Source organism: Hydra vulgaris, chromosome 03, assembly GCF_038396675.1.
Source record: "Hydra vulgaris chromosome 03, alternate assembly HydraT2T_AEP".
NCBI lineage: Eukaryota > Metazoa > Cnidaria > Hydrozoa > Anthoathecata > Hydridae > Hydra > Hydra vulgaris.
In genome coordinates this window covers 68,641,436-68,665,208 of record NC_088922.1, presented here as the reverse complement: position 1 = coordinate 68,665,208, position 23,773 = coordinate 68,641,436, and the positions used below count along the sequence as shown (strand labels likewise).

General features: G+C 29.1%; 1 protein-coding gene across 3 annotated transcripts in view; it reads right to left on the bottom strand.

Moving 5' to 3' along the window:
* Positions 1-21,511, bottom strand: part of LOC136078366 (matrilin-2-like) — a 101,355-nt gene extending 79,844 nt beyond the window's left edge. For 2 of the 3 annotated variants that reach the window (XM_065794088.1, XM_065794090.1), the window contains exon 1: positions 21,364-21,500. In XM_065794088.1, the coding sequence (XP_065650160.1) occupies positions 21,364-21,433 (70 nt within the window). In that variant the 5' untranslated portion in view covers positions 21,434-21,500. Of the gene's footprint in view, positions 1-21,358 lie in introns of all 3 variants that reach the window. The other variant, XM_065794089.1, reaches the window with a different exon arrangement.
* Between the last annotated feature and the right edge of the window lie 2,262 nt (positions 21,512-23,773).

Sequence of the window (23,773 nt, the reverse complement as noted above, 5' to 3'; positions counted from 1 at the left end):
CAAATAGTTTTTTATGATCTTAAGTTTGAAACTTCTTTCACACGTGGCAACTGTAACTGGTAAGGTGAGGAAGATGCGAATAGCAATTGCCGTGTTAGGATAAGCATCAGTCAATGAGTATTTATGAATGAGCTGCAAAATGTCCATCGGGCTAGATTTTTCAAAGTTTTCCATCATGGCAGCAGCTTGATATTTAAAGCTTGCCATTTCTGACTGGAAATCTGAAGAATCTAAATCTGCCTTGTAAATTTTAGACAAATTTTTGGCTTTAGTCTTAAGTTCATCCACTGAACTTTTGGAGAGAGAATGTCCACTGAGGAATTCAAAATCTGAGGATACTGCAGACATAGCTTCAAACCGCCACTCAATTTGCGTGAGAATGCTGTCAAACACAAGGTTGCACTGGGATCCGAAATTTGTTTCTGATGACAAACGGCAAAAGTCATCTTCAGCTTCATAAAGTGCCAACTGCTTCACTTTGCGCTTTCTTTCTTAACGGATGCAACGTGTTCAGCCACTAAAGGATAATAATGGCTTATCAGCTCAATTAAGTTCAGAATGATGCCACTGTTTTGCTCTCCAATTACTTCTGTTGAACCCCGAAGGGCAAGATTGTTCTTGCACAGAAAAAAATTGCATCAACAATCACTTTCAAGATATCTCTCCACTTTTTTATCTCTCCGTTGATAAGTATCTGCAGATCAGAATCCAAGGTCTTTCCTTCCTTGAGATTTTTTTCCAGATTTTTCCAATCAGAATAGCATCTTTGGTGTTCATTGCTGTTTTTGTGTTCTGGAATTCTTGGGTTTAGTTTTTTAAAGTCACAAAATCCTTTTGAAATTTCTGAAAAATTGTTGGTTTTTGTCGTTGAAAATAGCAGACAGCAAAAACAAAACAAAGAATCTTTTTTGTTGCTGTACAGCAGCCAGTAGCGAACAAATTTTTCACCATTTGGATGAATTTTTTCATACCATTTTGAGCTGAAGTGTCGCATTCTGTTGTCAAAGTCACAAAGTGTGTTTGGAAAAAATTCTCTTCTTTCTTGCTCCGGCCCATGCTGAATCAAAAAGCACCTTGTTATATCTGTCATTTTAGGCCATGTAGCTGGATCACTGTGTTGAAAGTTTTTTCCTGAGGTTGCTGAAATTTCAGAGATTTCAGGAGGAAATTCACTGTTGCCCATTTCAATTGGTTTGGAAAGCTGAGAATTTTTATCTTCTTGTGCTTCTGAATCATTTGGTCCAAATTCGTCTTGACTTTGGCCAATGAAAATCTCCTCTTCAATTAATTCCAATGGATGATATGAATTTAAGTCAGTAATTAAAGATGTAGCAGCAACTTCAGCTGTTGAGTCATTATCAACTTCATTGCAAATATCCTCTGAAATAATTTGTTTTTCCACAGAAGAGTTTGTTACCAACCACTTCTTGAAACAATTTCTTAGTTTTGCGTCACTTTCAAGACGGTCTCTTCTTTTTTTCATAAATTCAGCACCAGATAAATTTTTTGCACGATTCATTGTAAAAAATAATGTTCAGAAAATACAACTTTTTATTTTTTAATTGCGCTCTTCTATTATTTATTTTTTCTTTTTTCTTTTCTTCTCCCTCTTTATTTTTATTATTATTTGCTTACTTTACATTCTTTAGCTTTCATTTCATTTGTTTCTTTATTTAAGCCGCTTAAATTAAGCGTTCTTTTTTTTAAGTTCGAAGTTTTTTTTGTCTTTATTTTTTTCTTTTTAGAATAATTTTTAATGTGTGCGTTAAATTAATTTATATGATCCTTAATGAATCATTTTTTTATATTATAAATAATTATTGGTTTTTAATTGTCGTTCTTAAATTCAGCACCAGATAATTTTTTTGCACGATTCATTGTAAAAAATAATGTTCAGAAAATACAACTTTTTAGTGTTTAAGGGCGCTCTTCTGTTTGGTAAATGAGCTTTTCTTTTAAAGTTCGTCAGGAGGCGCAATTTTAATTAATTTTCTTATCAACATAAAAGTGACGCCACGCAAATAAGTTTCATAATGTGAAAATAAATTAATTAATTTGGGGATTTTTGCGCCCTCGCAATTTTGGCGCCTCAGGCCGCGGCCCGGCTGGCCCCGCCCTTGGTACGGCCCTGTATATATATATATATATTTATATATATATATATATTTATATATATATATATATATATATATATATATATATATATATATATAAATATACATTTAAACAACTTTAAAATATATTCTACAAAATAGAGTGTTCAATGTTCTTAAAAGAACAGAGCAGTTATAAATTAGTAGAAAGTCAATTTACAAAAAAATTTTTCATTTAACACTGTGTTTCGTCAATAAAGATGTATCAGAAATGAATGATCAAATTAATAAAACTTCAATTTATTCCAACAATTAAATTAAAAGATTTTGCAAATGTCTTAACTACTGTAAATTTTCACACATTTGTGGAATTCGCTGACACTATTATAAAAGGAATTGTTTAGAAGTTATTACTTATGCTTTTTTAAAAATATATTTTTTTAAAGGGGGATTTGATTTAACTTTTGTTTGAGCTCATTTATTTTTATAGTTATTTAGGAGAAACTTATTTTCGGGCCTACATTTAGAAATCATTTCCGATTTTTTGTTTAACAAGCATTCTTGATTTGCATGTGTAAGTATTTAAAACTTTTCTTGTAAGTATGGTATTCATTTTTTGGAAATATTGTTATATGCAGACGCTGTTTTAAGGATGGACCAATTCAGTATAAAATCATCATATTTTTACCTTTTAATTCCCATATATATTTTGACATTATGGTGTCTTTTAAATACATTTTATTTTTAAAAGATTGCTTATGTTTGGCCAAACGTTTTTTCCATTTGCCCTCTATTATGCTAATATATTGTTTATAAGGTAATTCTTAGAAGAAACAACACATTTATATACACCATTACACCATTTTTGATAAACAACTTCCACTCTCTGGACAATTGCTTTTTTGTTTACATTTACAATTTTCTGTAGTTTTTCCATTTAGGATTTATTTTTTGTTTAATAAAGCATTATTGTGAGCTCAAATAATTTTTTCCATTTTTTTTGTGCAACTGTAGCTTAAATATTTGTAAATATTTATTTATTTGTTCATTTGACATTTGAAAACAACGGAAGGACCCGAAGGCCACTAACACTGGAGTATATATCGACAAATTTTTTACTAAAACGTTAAATTGTATCAAGTGGTGGACAATTTTTAACAAATTTGTAGCAACTTGAGCAAAACAGTACAGCAAGACGGTTCTTAAACATCAAGCCAGAAAATGCAGACACCACATTCTCTGATAAATTATTCCATACATTAACAATTCGATTAGAAATGAAACACTTAGTGCTGTTTAAATTACAATGGTGTTTGAATATTAATTTTATCTTTTATTATTATTGCTTTTTTTATAGCGCTGTATTTATAAAACTATTATTACTTTTATTTTATACTGTCTTTTTTAACTCTACTAATATTACTTTTATCATCAATTTACCTTTGATTTATAAATCTTATTAATATTATTTATAATGATAGTGATAGTGATTTAATTATAGTAATAGTTTTATGGTTATTGTCCTAATTTTTGCAATTATTAAGTTTATTTTAACAATTTTTGTCATAGTTATAAACTTTACTATAATTATTTTTACCATAGTTTTTATTATTAGTTATAAGTTTTAGTAAAGTGTTCATGATATAGTTACTATTTGTAATGTTTATTCACATTATTATTATTAATATTATTATTTTTATTACTTTATTATTGCAATTATTAATATTATATTTATTTAATAATGCTCTATTTTTCTTTCTTTTTTCCTTTTTTTATATTTATTTTATTTTTCTTCTTCTTATTTTTTTTCCTCTTTATTTTATTTTAAATTCTTTCTATGTTTTAATCATAGTTTTTTTTTTTTTTCTTAGGTGTCATTCCATTGACTAGTTATTAACTATATGAGTGACACCTAACCTTATATGTGTGAGTTTGTAAGATATTATTGTAAATTTTCATATTTTATGGTTAAAAAAATGGATTAAAAATAAATAAATAAACAAAAGTATGGCTAAACGCTTATCATAGCAAACTGACCACAGACTAGCAATTCTTTTAATAAAGAAATGCTGCACTTTTATTAAATTTTATAAATTAGGCATATAGTGTAAGGTGATCATACTGAAGAGCAATATTCAAGCATAGGTCGTACATAAGTACAGTAGGCTTTAACCAACAGCGATCTATATTGTGAATAAAAAGGTTTTAAAATATGATAGGCTCTTGACATTAAATTTAATAAACATATCAATCTTATCGTACACATGTTTTATGTATGATAAGTTTGATATGTTGATAAATTTAAGATTCCTATCAATGGTAACTCCAAGACCTCAAATGGGTAAGTTTATGGTTATTTATGGTATAAACTTGATGGGTATGTTTTGACTTTGGTTAGCAATTTTACAGACAAAGGATTTTTCAGTTGCTATTTAGAGTTGCCAATTACAACTCCATTCATACAAACGATTAACAACTGTGTAAAAATCTGACTGAGGGCCAAAAACATCCAAGACTGAAAATAATTTAATTACATTAGAAAAAAGTTTAAGTTTGACATCAAACTCTTTGTTAATGTGACTCACATCATTGATAAACAATAAGAATAAAGTAGGTTCTAGAACGCTCCCCAGGGGAGCACTGCTTGTTACATATATAGCGTGGGAAGCAACATTGTTTAAATTTACAACCTGTGATCTCATGTGCAGAAAATTAGTTAGCCAATTCAGAAGATTGCCAACTATTCCGTAAGCGGGTAATTTCATTATTAACTAAGAATGGGAAACTGAATCGATAACTTTTTAAAAATCAAAATAAATAATATCTATAAAAATGCGGCGCTAAAGATTTAAAGTCCAGTCATGAAGACTTTTAAGAATATTAGTGCAGGTTCTACGTTTACGAATAAAACCATACTGCTCTTTTGTGATTAGGTTATTGTGTAATATATTAATTATCATTTGCAATGATTCTTTACATTACACGACAACAAGTAGATGTCAAGGAGATGGGTCAATAATTACATGGGTCAACTGTTGGTCCCATTTTGTGAATTGGAATAACGCTTGCTACTTTCCAGTCCAACGGTAAAGCACCATCTCCAAATGAGGTATCAAAAAAATGGCTTAAGAGAATCAATAAACTATTGGAACAATTCTTTAGGAAAACGTTGGGAACGCCATCTATACCAGTAGATACAGTCAGTTTAAGTCCTCTCAGTGCTTTTTTGATTCTAGAAGGAGAGAAGTTAATAGACGACAGAAAAGTTGAATGTACGTTAACACTATCCATAGACTTTGGTGATAAACCATTATTGACTGTAAAAACACTTGCAAAAAAGTTATTAAAAACACAAAATGTTTCTTCTTTATTTTGACAAAGGGTATTATCAGATTGACGAATGTCATTGAGTTTACAACAGGTTTTGAGTTTTCCGTTTATAAAATTAAAGAAACTACCAAGGCTGTCTTTGCGTATCATCTTAAGTTCTTTTATTGCATGATACTTTCTAATAGAACCAGAACATTGGGCAGCAATTAACTTATAAGCTGCTTTGTCATTAGATTTACCAATCATTTTTGATCTTTTTCATACAATAGCTTTGTTGTTTACCAACCTTTTTCATATAATGAGGATGTGTATTTTATGTGATGACTTATGCTCTTCACTTCCTCTCACTATAGGTACTTGTTGTATAATAATGTTATTTAGTATAGTAGAAAAAGTATGCCAACAAGCTTCAATATTAAAACATGTTCGAAAGACAATACTCCAATCTATCTATTTCAGATATTTATTGATAATTTGGTAATCTGCATTTTTCCAACAGTAGAACTATTTAACTAGAACTTCATCTTTATTATATAAGCAGCTCAAATTAGGAGTGAAAATGATCACTTGCACCAATAGGTGGTTTAATACAGAGATCACTGATAAATGAAGAGGAAGAACTCAAAATAAGATCTAAGATGCTATTTTTGCGAGTTGGTTCATCAAAATGCTGAGTGGGACTATATATGTAAATAAAATGTAAAAAAGAGTTATGTATAACACTATTTGGACCATGATAGTAGTGCCAATCTGTACATGGTAAGTTATAATCTCCTAGTATGACCACATTTTTTTGATTGAACACAATACAGAAAAACATTTTACACTACTTTCCATATAGCCAATAGCTTCTTTACCAATACCTCCACTGCAATAATAACCAATAATTCTGAACAACTGACTATTAAGGTTTAAATCAGCACAGACAGTTTTTAACTCATGAAACTCTGGTGGTATACCAACTGTATTTCCGTAATAGCATTGTGAATCTTTATAAGCTTCATTCAATTTAGCACGTTCTTCTCCTAAAGCTTTTTAAGCCTTTCAGTCTCTGTCATGTCTGCATTAATAAATATATTATTAGTTTCTGGTTAATTTCGTAGGTTTTTGGCTGTTTTTAGTAAAGCAATTTTTTCTTCTTTGTTGGTTAAAACAGCAATTACTGGTTATGGCTTGTCTGATTTTGTATTTAGTTTAAAAATACGCTGGATAGTTGCTTTAGCATTAATCTGATTATGTATATTTTGTATCTCTAATGTATCTTCTTCTCCGGCTACATTATCTTTCTTGTTTTTTAGAGGTATTGAATCCTCAGACTATTAAGTTCTTTTGTCTAAGTTCTTTATCTTGAGAATTTTTAACAACAGCAATGACTAAATCCAGTTGAGCTGTTTTGTTACTCGTTTTACCATTTACTACATGCACAATCATTTGAAATTAGTACGCTGCTTGGTTGGTTCTTCAGATTATTCACTAATATTTTGAGTTGACTAATTTCTTTATCCTTTGTTAAAAATTCTGCTTCCAATTTTAATACTCTACTCACTAGAGCTTCAAAGTAAGATAAAAAAATATTTTTACGGTACTTTCTTGCCGTTTGCGGCACTCATCAGCCATATATTTAAATCAAGAAAAATCCGTTCAAAAATACGATTAAAAAACCGTTACCAAAATTCAAAAAAAAAACAACGTAATGAGTTCTGACGTCAATTAAAAACAATAATAATAATAATAATAATAATAATAATAATAATAAGAATAATAATAACAATAATAATAATAATAATAATAATAATAACAAAAATAACAATAATAATAATAATAGTAATAATATAATAATATGGAAAAACATCTTTTTTAATCGCCATTTTTTTTTTAAATCGCTATTTTTTTTTAATTGCATGAAACTTTAAGTCCGTTAAAAATTTGTTTTTTTTAATCTTACTTTTTTATTTATTTATTGATCTATTTTGTGATTATCTCACTTTATATTGATCACTCTTAAATCGAAAAAAGTCGATTTTTATTAAATAATCAAAACAACAATATCTTTGCGCCGTATGTTGAGCACTCTAATCAAGCAGCATATTTTTTTTTTTTTTTTTTCCCTGCTATTTAGGTGCCCCAAAAAGACCTAATGGTCTTGTCACAGAGCACCGCGAAAGTGCATTTATCCCGGAAGTTCACGCCTCCTTCCTTACCGTGATGCAAAAATATGCACATAGCTCGTTTTGAACCTGGATCTCCTGCTCATTAAGAAAGCGCTCTAACCACTGCGTTACGGCCGCACAAGTAAGCATATTTGATGGAAAAAATAAACTTTAAATATTCAGTCAAGAACATTTCGATACCATCCATAAAAGACTTCAAAATACAGTAATTGGATAAAACTGAAACATTAATTAAAAGAATGCGATGGAAAGCGTTTTTCTTTTTAAACAAGAGTTCAAATAGTAAGAACAGTTTTTATTATAATTACGGATTAAAAACATCTAATCATCCAAAACAAATTACAGAATGTTAGCTTTTGAGAATAAACTCATTGATCTTGTAAAACACATTAAGGTTCGAAAGGTACACAGCCATTTTCCAAAATAAATAAAACAAGATATAAACAATATTCGAAATCTAATCTGACTTATACGTATGCTGGTAAAACGACCAATCTTTACAATCTATCTAAGAATGATTACAACCACTTGTTAAGAAATGCAATCACTTCAAACTACAAATTATCTAACTCAAACATTATAAATAAAGTAAACTTAGAAGGTAAATGTCTTTTGAAAAATCATGAAGTTTTCAATAAAATTGACATAAATACATCTTCTAATTGTTATATCACCTTAAAATTCCATAAAGATAATTTTGAAAACAATCCGACTGTCCATTTATTGAATCCTGCTAAAAACGAGTTTGGTAGAATTAGTAAAGGTATTCTCTGTCAGGGTTCAGGGTTATAATGATTATAAACCACCAAATAAATAAAGCCCTGTTGGAAACCCAAAATGAGCTAATACACGGAGGTAAATTGGATCCAATTAAGAACAAGATTCACTCAACCAATGATATTCCAATAGTACTCCCATACAATGCAACTGGCAAAGAAATTATGAGAATGATCAGTAAACACTGGAGTATAATAAAAAATGACCAGTCGCTGTATAAAAGGTTGAGTAATCAACCACTCAAAATCTTCACGAACCAGAAGTCGCTTGGAGATCTATTAATCCATTCAAAACATAACGAAATTACTCGTTAAAAAACTAAAGAGGTTTCGTACAAAAAAAAAAAAAAAAAAAAAATGGCTAGTTGTAAATAAATGAAATTGACATAATATTAATTTGTGATCACTAATATTATGTTTCTATGATTAATACTTCTGTTATTACGAAATATATAAAACATTTATTTTCAATTTTTCTGTAGAACACCCCTAAAAAAATCTCGGTAGGCATTGGTTTTACTAAAGACAACGGCCCCATCTTAATTCCTAATATAAAAAGTAAAAGCAGAAGACCGATCTCAAACTTTAGGAAAGCAGCAAAAAGTCACTTAATCAATCAATCGGCTTATCAACTGTAGCACTCTGCACACCGGTCAAACAATTTGATAAAGAAAGAGAAATTAGAGTATCCATGGCAGCCTTTTTACAAGATGAGGAAATTACAAAAAGAGCCAAAAAAGAAAAAGAGAAAGGAAAAGAGCAAGAACAGATGATACAAGAAGATACGACGACAGAAGTGAATAGTGTTTTGGTGTTACGACAGAAGTGAATAGTGTCACTAGTGTTTTTGTCAGAAAATCTTGAAACATTTCTGAACGAGGATTTTAATGACATTTTAAAATAGTAGAACAATTTGAATAAAAAATGCCTAATTTAATACCCAGCTTGAATTTATTATTTGTGTGGCTAAATATTTTCAAATAACTATTGCCCTATCGCTTAGTTGATTAGGTTGTTCATGTAGATTCGCGCATTTTTTAGTGTACTGTACATTGCTAAAAACAATTGCTAAAACATTGCGACAAACAAATGATTGTTCAGGCCGTTTGAAACTAATTTTACCCAATTTAAAGTTAAACCTTGCCGTTTCTGGACTTAAATTTATTTACCTAGGGAGCTCTCTTTAATGTATTTTGTCGTGCGTGAGGGACCTAAGAGACAGATGGGTGCATAACTTTGTTTTTCTCTGTTTCATTATGGTGATAATGAAACAGAGAAATACAAAGTTATAATTTACACTAATAAATTATAGTTTACACTAATAATATTATTCATATTCTCTCTTCCCTCACAATTGTTTCAAAAGTATCTTACTTTTACTGACTGTTTTCTAGAACTTTCTACTTACCCTTTAAAATACACTTGAACTACTTCATTTTCATCAACCAATCATTTTGCACTTTTATCTACCAATTGATTTGCACTTTTATTTACCAACCGCATATACATCTGTTGAAATTTGACTCAAAGAGCATATTCTCTATTGTTTCTGCTTTTCACCGTGTTACCGCAACATGCGTCATAGAGCATCGTGGTACACTTTTACATGCGTTTTAATTATCTGCTCATTCGCGTTGCACAAACAGTCCACTTTAGTATCACAAATTTCAAAACTTTTTGCAATCAAGATATGGTAAGTTGCATGTTCACTTTTTATTTTTATTTTTATTTTTATTAATTTGTTTTCTAATCATTGTTAGTTAATATAAGTACAAAATAAGTATTCAGCACTTACTGGGCTGTTTGGTATAATTTTTCAGATTTCGATCCTTAAGACTACCTCCTGCGCAATAAGTTCTACTAACTTTCTTAAAAGTATATCAGCACGTATCTTTTTAAAAGGGAGAGAGTTAGGGTATTTGGCTTTACAGTAGTATGCCCTATCAAATGTTGCAACATAAGAAGGCTTTGACGACGTAGAAGTGGGTTTTACTTGCTTGTTTTGAGGATGTTATCCCGACGGGGGTTTCTAGGAATGAGCATTAAAACATTCAAAACGTCATATACCAGAGTATTGAATCCTTATAAGGGTCAATACTATATCCATTTCCTGACGAGAATCTGGTATACTACATAATTTTCTATTTTAATTTACGCTGATATATTTTTATACTCTTTCTTTAAGTAAATATGCGCACACTCCCCTATTATAATTAATGTATGTTTTTGATGTTTTTTGATGTTTTTTGAGGTACATCTGCTTTATTGTAGTGCTTTATGTTTAATAAATTAAGCTATTTTGTTATATTGTGTTAATTGGTTTATCACATTGTGGTTACCATAACGATGGCAATTATTAACAGTTGTTTTGGTTTTTGTAAAAAAAATTTTTTAAGCAGTAAAGAAATATATACAATTAAAGTAATTTAGATATAAAGTAATCGTAAATTTTGGACTTATCCTAGGGGGTTTTATAGATTTAATTGGTTTTTTAATATTTTTTGTCTGAGGCTGACGAGGTTGTGTTGCTTGGTGGTACACGGATTTATTCTATTTATCGCTGTCTATGAATATAAACTAAATGTAAAACAAATATTTTTGCTATATTGCTGCATATTTTTATAACACAAATTTACTAAAACAATCGACTAAACGGATAAGCTCTAATTATATCTGACATTTAAATTTCTTTTATTTATTTATAAAACGAATATTTCCGTTCGAAGGCATTACTTAAAAGAATTAGACATAAATATAAAACAAAAAATTATAATCAAAAATAAAAAAGCAATAAAACAATAATTTTAAAACAAATATTTCCATTTAAAGAGTATTAATTAAGATGAGGATAAGTTTACATAAATTTAATTTATATATAATAATAAAGGGTATATTAAAATATAACCTAAGTATAAAACGAAAAATTCTACTAAAATGGTTTACAGGTTTAGAAAACGAATTACTCCACTAAAACGGCATAGACTGTAAATCGAATAGCTTCATTTATACGGTATAAATTACAATTAATTATAAACTAAATATTAACAAATGTTTTCCCTGAAGAATATACATTATAATTTAATATAAATTGAGAGAGTTTTACTACCATAAAATAAACAAATATAAACAAATTATAATTTCTTAACAAAGTATTGATTTTCAATAAAACAGTATAAACAAAATTTAGATATAAACTATATATACATTGAATATCTGCGCTAAAATGATATACATTTTATATAGCGATATAAATATGAGTGACTAGAATTTCCCCCTCTTCACTGAATGGTTCTATACTGGGCGCCTGTCTAACTTATCTGATCATTGTCTAACTAACACTAACTCCAAGAAATTTATAGCTTTCTTCTCACTCACATTTTAACAGCTGTATGTGTTCCTTAAAGTAACTGTGTTTTTTTGGGGTTCAGATGAAAAAAAATAAATAATAAAGTACCAAATTGTTAAAAACAGACGGAAATCAGTCCTGCCCATTCCTACCACTAAATTGTAAGCTTCTAACTGGACTTTTGTCCTTTTTGATAATTACTTGCTTATTACTTACTCTAAAATAGTCTTTTTTGCATTTTCCCTTAGGATTTGACGGCCTGATGTGTTCCAAATAGTGACTAGACTTTTGCTCTAGTTGCGTACAATATTTAAAAGATTAATATTACAATAAAAATACTCAATAAAAAACACTCAAAATTTTATCGATTGGTTTAAGGCCATAAAAGATAAACACCTTTATAAATATTTAGTTTTGATATTATTGACTTATACCCTTCTATCAGTGGAACACTTCTTAAAAACTCTTTCAATTTTGCGAAGCAACGCCTAACATCAAATAAAGAGAACATATCACTAATTTGTCATGTAAGAAAGTCTTTACTTTTTAACAATGATCAAGTTTGGATAAAGCAATCAAGTGGTTTATTTAATATTTCCACGAAAGCGTTCAACAGTGCAAAGGTTTGTGAGCTAGTAGGAATATTTCTTCTTTTTCAAATTTCAAAATTTTATAATAAGTTTGAGGTTAGTTTATACCGTGACGATGGCTTGGCAGTTTTTAGTAATAAAAGCGGCCCTCAAATGGGAAAAATAAAAAAACATGTTGTCAAAATATTTGTATGCAATGGCTTACGGATTTCTATACAATGCAACAGAAAATTGTCAACTGCCTCGACGTAACTCTAAATCTTAGTGACTACACTTTTAAACCTTATTTCAAACCTGATAATACATCAAATTACATCCATGCTAATTCAAATCACCCGCCAAGTATACTAAAACAAATACCACATTCGATTGAACTATGATTGCTTACAAATTTATCTAACAAAGAAATATTTCAAAATACTATTATAATGAAACTTTATTAAAGTCTCGTTATAAATCTAGTCTAACATATAATCCTATAACAATATCAACTCCATAACGAAGCAGAGCTCGCAACATCATTTGGTTTAACCCTCCATTTAGCAAAAACGCTTGCACCAACGTGGGAAAATGTTTTTTGAAACTTATTGACAAACATTCTCCTAATGAAAACAAACTGCATAAAATCCTTAACAGGAACACAGTCAAAGTTATCTACAGTTGTACGCCAAGTGTAAAATCTATTATAAATTTGCACAACAAATATATTTTATGCAACAATGCAAACCCTAATCAATAGAACTGTAACTGCTATAATAAAAATCTCTGTCCGTTGTTCCATAAATGTTTAACAAACAACATTGTTTGTCAAGCAACTGTTACAACTTATAATCTTGATTCATCTTCTAATAAAAAATCCTACATTGGGATAAGTGAGACTCCTTTTAAATCAAGATATGCTAATCACGTTAAATCATTTAACATCTCTAAATACAAAAATTATATTGAGCTCTCAAAACATATATGGAAGTTAAAAGAGGTTAATTTAGTTCCTATAGTTACGTGGAGAATTCTCAGGCGATGTAAAGTATATGATCCAACATCCAAATCTTGCAAGTTATGTCTTACCGAAAAACATAAAATTCTATATTTAAGAATACTAATTTATTGAATAAAAGGAGTGAGATTGTTTCTAAGCGTAGAAATAGAAATAAATTCCTTTTTTGCCGATATGACATGATTAAAAAAGATGTTTTTCCACATTATTATTATTATTATTACTATTATTATTATTATCATTATAATTATTTGACGTGGGACCTCATTTTTTTAATTGTATTTTTGAAAGGAATTTTTTTGATTTAAATGTATGGCCGATGAGTGCCGCAAACGGCATGCAACTTCAAGTACCGTAAAAAAGTTTTGTTTTTTTTATCCTACTTTTTTATTTATTTATTGATCTATTTTGTTATTATTTCACTTTATATTGATCACTCTCAAATTACATAATCGAAACAACAATATATATATATATATATATATATATATATATACATATATATATATATATATATATATATATATATATATATATATATATATATATATATATATATATATATATATATATATATATATATATATATATATATATATAAATATTATACACATATATAGGGCCGTACCGTGAAATTTTTTAGGGATGTTGGGGGGTCGATTTTGTAAAGAAAGAGGACAGTTTTAAAACACCAAACAAATATCATACTAAATTTACTTAATAAAACTTTCGTAAAACAGCTATATTTGTGTAAACAATGTTTACATAAACAAATTTATTGTTCTTCGAATATTTTTTCTATTTTTATACTGCATAGGCGTATAAGCAAGTTCCTTATTTGAAAATTGGTAGCGATATAAAGAATAATAATACTTCGATAGATGGTTTAAATTTTTATTCAAAAACTTTACTTTTTTCAAACAATTTTCTAGGATGTAAAGTAAAAAATAATTTTGAGACTTGTTTATAAACAATAGCTTTATTGTAGTTGATATTCATGATGGCTAATGAACCAAGTTTATCTGACTCTCAACCATGTTCTTAATCTTCGCATTGCTGAAAAGCTGCGTTTACATTCTGCGGACGTTACAGGTAGTGTACACCCGATCTTTAGAAGATCAAAGAGATTAGGATATTGATTTTCATTGCAGATTTTAATGGGTTTAGCTATAGTATTAGGCCTCTCTTTAGGTTTAATAACAGACCATTTTCTTTTCCAAAATATAAATTCTTGATCTACAGTTTCTGAGTATGGAAGATCACTTTTATACATTTTAACTAACTCCTGCAAAGCAGTTATCTCCTCACTGCAAATTATCAAGGGAACCAAGCATAAAATTTTAGCAGCAATGCATGAAATCGTATTTAGATTTCTAAAATGATGGTGTCGAGAAAAGGTATAATCAAGACCCGTTTATAATATTTATGAGGACTCTCTGCAGGAACGTTTTTCTGTAGGCCTGACTCATAGTGATTCTGGGAATCGTTGGTTCTACAAATAATTTACTAACCATACAAGTAGCTTGTTGGTAAATTGCATAAGTTTCTTTTTCAACATTTTTCCGTAGATGGTTCAAATCGTCGACTGTTTCTTGAATGTTACTGTATGCATACACAATATCAGCTGTGCGCCCTTGTAACTTCTCTGTTATATACAACAACGGGTGAAGTAAGCGGTACAAAGTTATAATACCAATTATATATTTAAACTTAGTGAGTGCATTAAGGAGTGAGTTCGCCTCTCTTTTTTCTTGTGCGTCCCAATCCATACTAAACTCTATACTGAACTGTTCTATATTAGAGTGTATTCCTAAAATAATCTCGAATGCCTCTGCCATAAATGGTATAGCTAAATAAAAGTGTTCATATGCGGCATCTCTTTTTGATCATCTTGTTTTGCACATCCCTATTAAAATCTTTTTTCTTTCAGTTGATTTACAACGGATCTCTGCAACATTCTCCAGCAAGCGCTCTCTTTTCGGAGAGGTATTGAAATAAATGGATACATTTCTGCATACCTCCAAAATGTTATCAATGATTGGTATTTTTGATGTTGCAACAATTGATAAATTCAAATTATATGAGTTACAATGGGTTACAATTGCTTTTGGTGATCCTTTTAAAGTATAGCTGGCAACACATTTTTTTACAGATTCCATGCTTGGTGCGCCATCATAACGCAGGCCTTATAAGAACTAAAATCAATTTCACTTTCGCTATAAATCTCGATTTCATCAAGCTTTCCCCAATATGTTTGCCTGTTATCCTGTCAAGATTCAAAAAGTTAAGAAATACATCTCTAATTTCTTTTTCTCCGTTTACGTATTTCAAACATACTGATAGAATTTGTTGGTTTGCAGTTGTTACCTCGTCTGCTGAAATTGAATTATAATTTGCAGCTTTGATTTCATTAACTAGCCGCTCTTGCCTAGGGGAGATCGGGACAGGTTGGCTGCAGGGGTAAGTTGAAGAATTGCGCTTATCTTCAGAGCCTTTCATCAGAAAATGACAAAAATGAGGCATAACCTTCCTAATTGACCATTTCATCATTCACATTAGTATTGTCAAGATTCACGCATGCGCATGGGAGATTGCATTTTTTGGACAAAAATAAGATTGCAAAAATAAGATTGCATTTTTTGGACAAAAACGTAACATTTGGAACATCGCTTCCTTTTTACTTTACAAAAAAAATAGTTAGTCGTATGAAAAAAAAATTATTATAAAAATTCCAGTCACAATTGGTTGACTATATCCAGTCAGACTTTTTTTCAAAGTTGCCGTTTTTTAGGATCTATAGACTGTTTATTGAAAAAAAGGCTTTCGGGGTAAGTTGACAAAATTTTCACAGGGTAAGTTGGCTCATAACATTTACTATGGAAAAAAAAAATATATTTTTGTAAAATTAATTTTTTTTTTTTTTTAATTTTTAATATTATTGAAAAACTTACTCTTACAAATCAAAAAAAAAAAAAAGTTTTTCAGTTTTTTTTTTCACAGATAAAAAGTGGGATACTGTTTTGGCTGTTATACTTACTAATATTTGGCACGAGCTAAAAGTAATATTAAATTTTTGGCTTCAATTTGTTGCCAAAATTAAAAGTAAAAATTTCTATTAATTTTGCACTTTAAGAGTACATTATTAATCATTTTTATAGATTGTGCCAACTTACCCCGTGGTGGGGTAAGTTGGCACAATTTTTTTTTTTCAAGAGCCCGGGAACGCCCCAAGAATTTTTATTTGTAAATTAATGCAAATTTTATCAGTTACCGAAGTTCATACTCTTTGAGCCTACACTTTTTATTTTCAATATTAAAGTGTAGGCGACGAAGCTCATAGAGTAAAAGCCGAGCCAACTACATTTCTTTCCAATTATATCAATTAATTCATTTTGAATCTTGGGGCCTAGATAGCTGACATTTTTGCGTAATGGTGTTTGTATATGTGCATTAAGTTCAGCGTTATAGCGAACTATTTCTTGCACAATTGTAAGAAAGTTTCGAGGATTACCTTATTGGTCAGAGCTTTCCATACACTTTTCATAAGTTCCACGAAATGCAACTCCTTGTTTCCCCATCAAATGCACTATTCTACCTAATGTTTCAACAATGTATGGGTACATTTGTTGTCAGTTTTTTAAAGTTCTATCGCTTTGTAATGAAATGGTTTGTCTTTGATCTTCAAAACCACAACAAGAACACCATTAGCTTGTTCGATAGGTTCTTTATGGTATATATTGCCTATATGTAGTTTTTGTTCCTCTAAAACATTGTGCCATTCCTTATATCTACGATTTACAAAAGCTCCCAAAGATTATTTTTATCCTGCTTTAGAAATAAAGTGCAGCATAAGCAGTAGACTGCGTCTTCACTTTTGCTGTAGACAAATCCATTTTGTAAATATTCTTCTTTACAATAGCGTTTGCAACCATGTTTTAATGTTTTGGGAAATTAAAAATGTAGCTTCTGCTTTAAGGTATTCGTAAACTTTTTTGTATATTTTTAAATTCATATTCTTTTAAATTTGTTTGGTCTACTTTGCATGACAAGCTTTTGTTAACATTATTATCATCTTTAATAACTTCCTCTTTTTCTGCAAAACCAAAAAACTACTTTTTTTGTTAAAATTTGTGCTTTTTCGCAAAAGACTGAGCTTTTTGCTAAGAAAAACCTACTAAAACCACTTTAATTCATAAATAGACATATTGATTTTCGTATTATATCAAAGTTTAATATCTCGAATTATTTACAAATCTTAGGTTACTTAAATCAACATTGTGGTTATTGAGGTACGGTTGTTTTTTGCATTACGTATACCTATAATTATTTATGTCTGCACTTATCTATACAGCACATTGTATTTCTGCGTTACTAATAATTCTCTGGATTGAGAATCGGTTCATTGGTCAAAACTGACATATGAATCAAAATATTAGTTTTAAAACCAATAAATGAAAAGTTATTAGACAAAATTATCCAAAAAGGTAATAAGGCGCTTGAAAATGATTTTATCGAGTCTTAGTGGCCGCCCACAAATTATTGACATTGTTGTAGCTCATCTTTTAAGCCAAACCTTCTTTAATCGAAATAATCAAAAGACCAGTAGCTTAATCCTAGCCCATGGTTGAAGGTTGAGAACTTTTTACAATATTTAGTTTTCTAAACAATCGTTTACCCTCATCAACTAACAAAGGAATAATGTTGAAAATCTGCAGCATGATCTAAGTGAACGGAAAAAGGCACTCTAGTTTCAATCAGATAAATAAAAACTTAAAGGATTGCAAATTATATGAATCAGGAAAGCAAGATAAAGGAAGAAAATTCCAAAGAACTAATGTTCGAGGAAAAAAACCAGACGAATAACGTTTTTGGAGCATTTAAGAACAGTCACAGAAAAAGGATGAGACTTAATTGAATGACGAGTAACACGAGAATGAATTTTAGTAGATGGTACAAGAGACGCTAGCTCTTTAGAGCAATGCCCATTATGGTATTTGTAGAAAAGAGAAAGAAAAGCAACATTACGACGATGTGATAATGGTTGGAGGTTTCAAATTAAAGAAGACAAAAACAAGTTAGTCATTGATCACAACAAAGTCAAGCGAGCTCAAGAAAAAGTTATGCAGTCTCTTTCTATAGATTTTTACATTCAATACAGAGCTATCATTATTGAATGCTTTTTTTTTTATGACAAAGTAGATAATACAAAAGCTAAAAGCTCCATTAATAGTTAAAGGTTCGATTAAATAATATTCTGCTACAATCAAAGAGGAACCATTTCCAGTATATCAAGAGCCCGGCGGTAGGTATCTTTTCCATTTCACCTGAAAAAGTTCTAAAACATATGAAATACGCTGAGGTAATTGCTCAGAATATATATGAGTTTTAAAAATTAAATGGTATCGATAAAAGATTAAAGGCGCAAGGTGGTATTTCTACTAGTGTTAACACTGGTGGTCAGGGGAGCGATGCATTGGCTGGAAGTCAAATTAAAGAGAAAGCTAAACTGACTGGTCATGTGATGACAACTCTTGATGAAGAGACTCCATCAAGAGTTATCATCATCAGCAGCAGCAGCAGCAGATGGAGAGACTCGTTTAATAGTTTTCCAAAACTATAAAATGACAGTTACGTCATTTAATAGTTTTGGAAAACTATTAAATGACGAAACTGCTCTGAAAACTAATCCTTGCTTTTAATTGAAAATTGATGTTGGAAATCTTCTTATTACTCTCAAGGAAACGTAATCAAAAATTTTTCCTCCAATTAGTTTTATGAGTATTAAACAGTCTCTGCCATTAGAAGTGGAAATACACCCGCAGACTTGGATTTACTTGATATTGGGTCAGTTAATTATTCGATATGGTTGACAACTACTAACAGACTTTGCATAGTTTGGATCTCAAAACATGATTTTGAAGGCGAAAATTTAAAAATCCTTAAATTAATAAGTGAGTTCGTTGTGGGAGTTTACTTGCATATGTGGTTTAAAATTAAAGTCGAACACAGGTTTACTAAAGGACCGAGACGCATTCTTATCAGCATAATCTTCTGAAACATTAATAAAGTGAAGTAATTGTAATTATGATGCCAACAGTTTGACTTTTAGCTTGGTAGGCTTTCCGTCATACAGACCATGCTCTGCTCAGAGAATGTAGAAGAAAAAAAGAACAATTAGAATTAATTGTGAATATATATATATATATATATATATATATATATATATATATATATATATATATATATATATATATATATATATATATATTTATATATATATATATATATTTTTTTTTTTTTTTTTAGCAGGAAACTTTCATCTAACTATGTTAAGAGCTAAGATATCTAACAACATATCAACTATAGACAACATTGTCCTTATGTCAATAGATAATTTGTATAATATACGTAGATAGTGTGGCTCTCGTAAATACGTGCTCTTTAATTAATTAATTTATTTTTTGTTTTTCTTTTTTACTTTTCTTTCAGTTTTTTTTGTTTACTTGATTATTACTCTTAACATGAATATTGTTCTTGAAGTATTTTTTAACCTAATTGTTATTTATTCTAACATTTATAATTTTCAATAAATAGTTTGTAAAGTATAAATATATTATACGGTTATTGTAAATATGTACAATTGGGGCTCGGTGATATAACAAAATAATGTCTTCTACTTGCCCCGCAAGTTTTTTTTTTATTTATAAACTTTTAAATTGTAAAAGTTATTAAACGGTAAAATAAAAAAAAAAAAAAAAAAAAAAAAACAAAAAAAAAAAATGTTAACAGGGTAGAAAATTTTGCAGTATTCATTCTCTCCGCGTGTCCGAAGTCTCCCCGGTTTCACCGGTCTTTCCTATATTAACTCTAAATATTTAGATATATTAACTTCTTCTCTTAAAATTTCAAAAAGATTTTTGAATACTTTTTACTTTTTTTTACATAATCCAGAGTATACTGTTAAAAATAATGTTGAAGAAAAAGCAGAAACAAAAGACTTTTTAAACCAAATTAATTAACAAAATTGTGAGAATTCGTAGGCTTGTCTATATAAACGCATCAAATTATAGACCTAAAGTTTAATAAATTGAAGTTAAAGTTTGATAAACTCAATATAGACCTGATAAGGAAAAAAATAAAGCCCGCAACAATATTTTATTTTCGCAATGTATATAAGTACGTATAGATGAGTTTTCTGATACGTCTTTATTGATGAAACACTGCGTAAAATGAAAAAAATTTGACAAATAGTTTTCTCTTAATTTATTTTTGTATATATAGAATGCTTAGTGATTGTAAATAAAAGTTTAAAGGTTTTGTATTTTACAATGTTAGTGATATACTGGTTATTAAAGATACACGGTTACTGGTACTAGAAGTAAATGGACGCTAAATAATTTTATGAGATGAAATTTTTTACAATTTTTATTAAAGTTAAGTAATTAGTTTAAATTTAATTTTTGTAAATGCCTAAAATAATTCAAACGGTTATCCATTTGTTGGAACACAGTATTACATACGAGGAGCCCATCTGCAAAACGCCCAAAAGTCACAGAAGATAAAAAATTTAAAAAATTAAAAATAATAACAAACTCATTTTCATATATACTATATACTATCATCTATTCAAATATTAGATCAACTAAAAAAGTTTTTTAAATATTAGACCAATTAAAAATGTTCCTAAAATTGGACAAATAAAATATTATTTTCTATTGATGTGCAACTTTAAGTAGTTTAGTTTTTCGCTGTTTTCTCAAAATCAGTTTACTCGGCGTTTTGCAAATTGTTTCCTATTACTATTCCAATTTTACACAACTTGTATCCTTAAAAAAGCAAGAGTTGAAGTGAACAATAAGTTTTTTGTTTTGTAATACAAGTTGATACAAAGAAATTCCCTCTATTTCAGTGTGGTTGAACTTTCCTTTTATTTAGAGTCTCATTATTTTAAACATACTTTTATTAATAAGAAAAAACTATATCTTTCTTATTGTTGGCTTGCTATTATTAGGGAAAAATATTTTTTCCTTTTAGTAAAACATAAAGTTTAAATACCTTACTTTGAAGTTGAACTTGATGTAGGCCAAAAAAAAGTATATTTATTACTTTGACAAATCCGGTAAATGCCATTATAACATTCAATGCATGAAAATTTAGTTTTTTCTATAAAAATAAGTATACATTTTTATAATGAAGGGATTTATCATTAGTTTTTATTAAATATTTTTATAAGAAATAAAGCAAAACAAGTGTCACAAGTTTAATAAAAATTCAACAAAAAAGGTTACACGTACAATAACACACTAAAAATAATGCGTCGAGTCAATTGTATACTACTCACCGTGTGACTTTAACAAAAGTTATGGTCACACAGTGAGTAGTTTTTATTTTATGGCCGTCACTCAGTTTGTAACAAATAGGTGTAGAATATTATACAGAAAAATTATTTATTTTAATTTTGTTTAATTTAATTTTCGCAAATATAAAGTTGATGCTGTTTTATTTTGCTGTTATTGTTTTTTTTTTTTTTTAATATTACCATTATTATTATTATTTTTATTTGTAGCGAGTAAAGTTTATTTCTAAAACAACAAAACTTTTGTGCCTTATTGATATTTTATATTTACATTTTATAATTTAAATAAAATATTTTTTTATCCTCAGAAAAAACAGTGTAATCTGCTGAAAATCAGACTTATATTAACAGCGTTGAGAGCGCTGTTTAAACAGATCAAATTACACCTTAAACTTAATTAAATTAATATTTAATAAAATTTAAATTACTTTAAAGTATTTAATTTCACAAAACAGTATTTTTGTATTAATAACAATAACTTTGCTAAAATAAAAATAATTTAAAATTAACTCTTACTTAAGATTTTTCATAATTAAAATAAGTTTTTCATAAATAAAATGTTATAGTTTTTGACTTACGGACGCACAAGCGTTCGGTCACAAGTAAACAGAGTCTATCTGTTGATCAGACTCGCCCCCCTTTTTTGTTTATTAGGCTGACGTAGATGTATTTATAATAAAATGTTTCCACTTTACTATTTTAAATGCTTGATCTTCTTTATGCATGGGTTTTGCTTGTGTCTCTGTTTTTATGACTAGGCAACTCATTCTACCATCTCCTAATGAGGGCTCTAAAAACCCGTTTCAAGGTTCTGAGGCTGGCTGGAAGTTAGGTTTTCCGAACTCTGTGGTAGCTCTATGAGAGGCTAATTCCAACAAAACCTCTAAAATATCAGAGTACTAACAGTGCCATGTTACGCATGGTTAGTGTCCATATTCGTACTTTTGTTATGCATTGCCGAGTCCACATTTGAAGCCCTTTGTTAAGGCTAAAGGTTTTATAATATTAATGATACTTGTTGCTTAGAATAATAAACACTGTACTGAATATTATCTGTTCTTTGAATCAAGTGTTTTAAAAAATTTAAAAATGACTAAAGTAACAAAAACATTGTCATCACCAAGTTCTCTAAATCTATCATTTATTAATATTCGTGGTCTTTGAAATAACTTTTCCTCTGTTAAGTCATTTCTCTTGCAAACTTTAGTAGACCTTCTTGCTCTTTTTGTGACTAATTTGAGTTTAGGTTTCTTATATTGTGATCTTTGTGTTAATGGTTCTCTTCCTTTAGTTCGTAAAAACTCCAATAGTCACATGGTCTGCCTGGGCATTGACATTCATAAAAACTTACCATTGTCGGGAAACTAGGGTTGAATCCACAGGCTATTCTTTTATGCGCTTTTGTTTAGCTTCATTTTACTTTATTACTTTTCTCTTTTTTTTATAATCCTCTCCTTCATCTCAAGACTGCACTTTTTTTGATGTTATTTCTGATCAAATTGACTAAGCCCTCTCTTTTTATTCTTAAGCCATTATTGTTATTGTTAGTGACTTTAATTCTATTCACACTGAATGGCTTAATTCTACTGTCAGTGACTCTGCAGGCGTTAAGGCCCAAAACTTAGGTCTTTTCTTAATCTCTAATAAAATAGTCAACTTATATCCTTATATCTAACAAAAAGCATTTCAAAACCTTTTTTCCACATATTTCCTGATATACTCAAACTTACATGAGTATATCTAATTTTTAAAAATAATGATCGCGTCGACGTATCTAACGATAGAACCATATCGGACTTTCTGTTTTCTCAAAAATCTTTGAACGTGTAGTTATAATAGAATCTTCGATTATTAAATTAAAAAAAATCCAAAACAATTTGTGTTATAAAAATAACATTCAACTGAAAATGCCATTATTGAATTAGTTGATCAAATAACTGATGGTTTTGAAAATGATAAGTTTACTCTCGGAGTTTTTATAGATTTATTCAAGGCATTTGAGACCGTATACCACTTTATTATTTAAAAAAAACTAAAATGATATGGGGTATGCAAATAAATTATAACTTTGAATAAAAAGTTATCTATCTAATATAATATAATACGTTTAATAT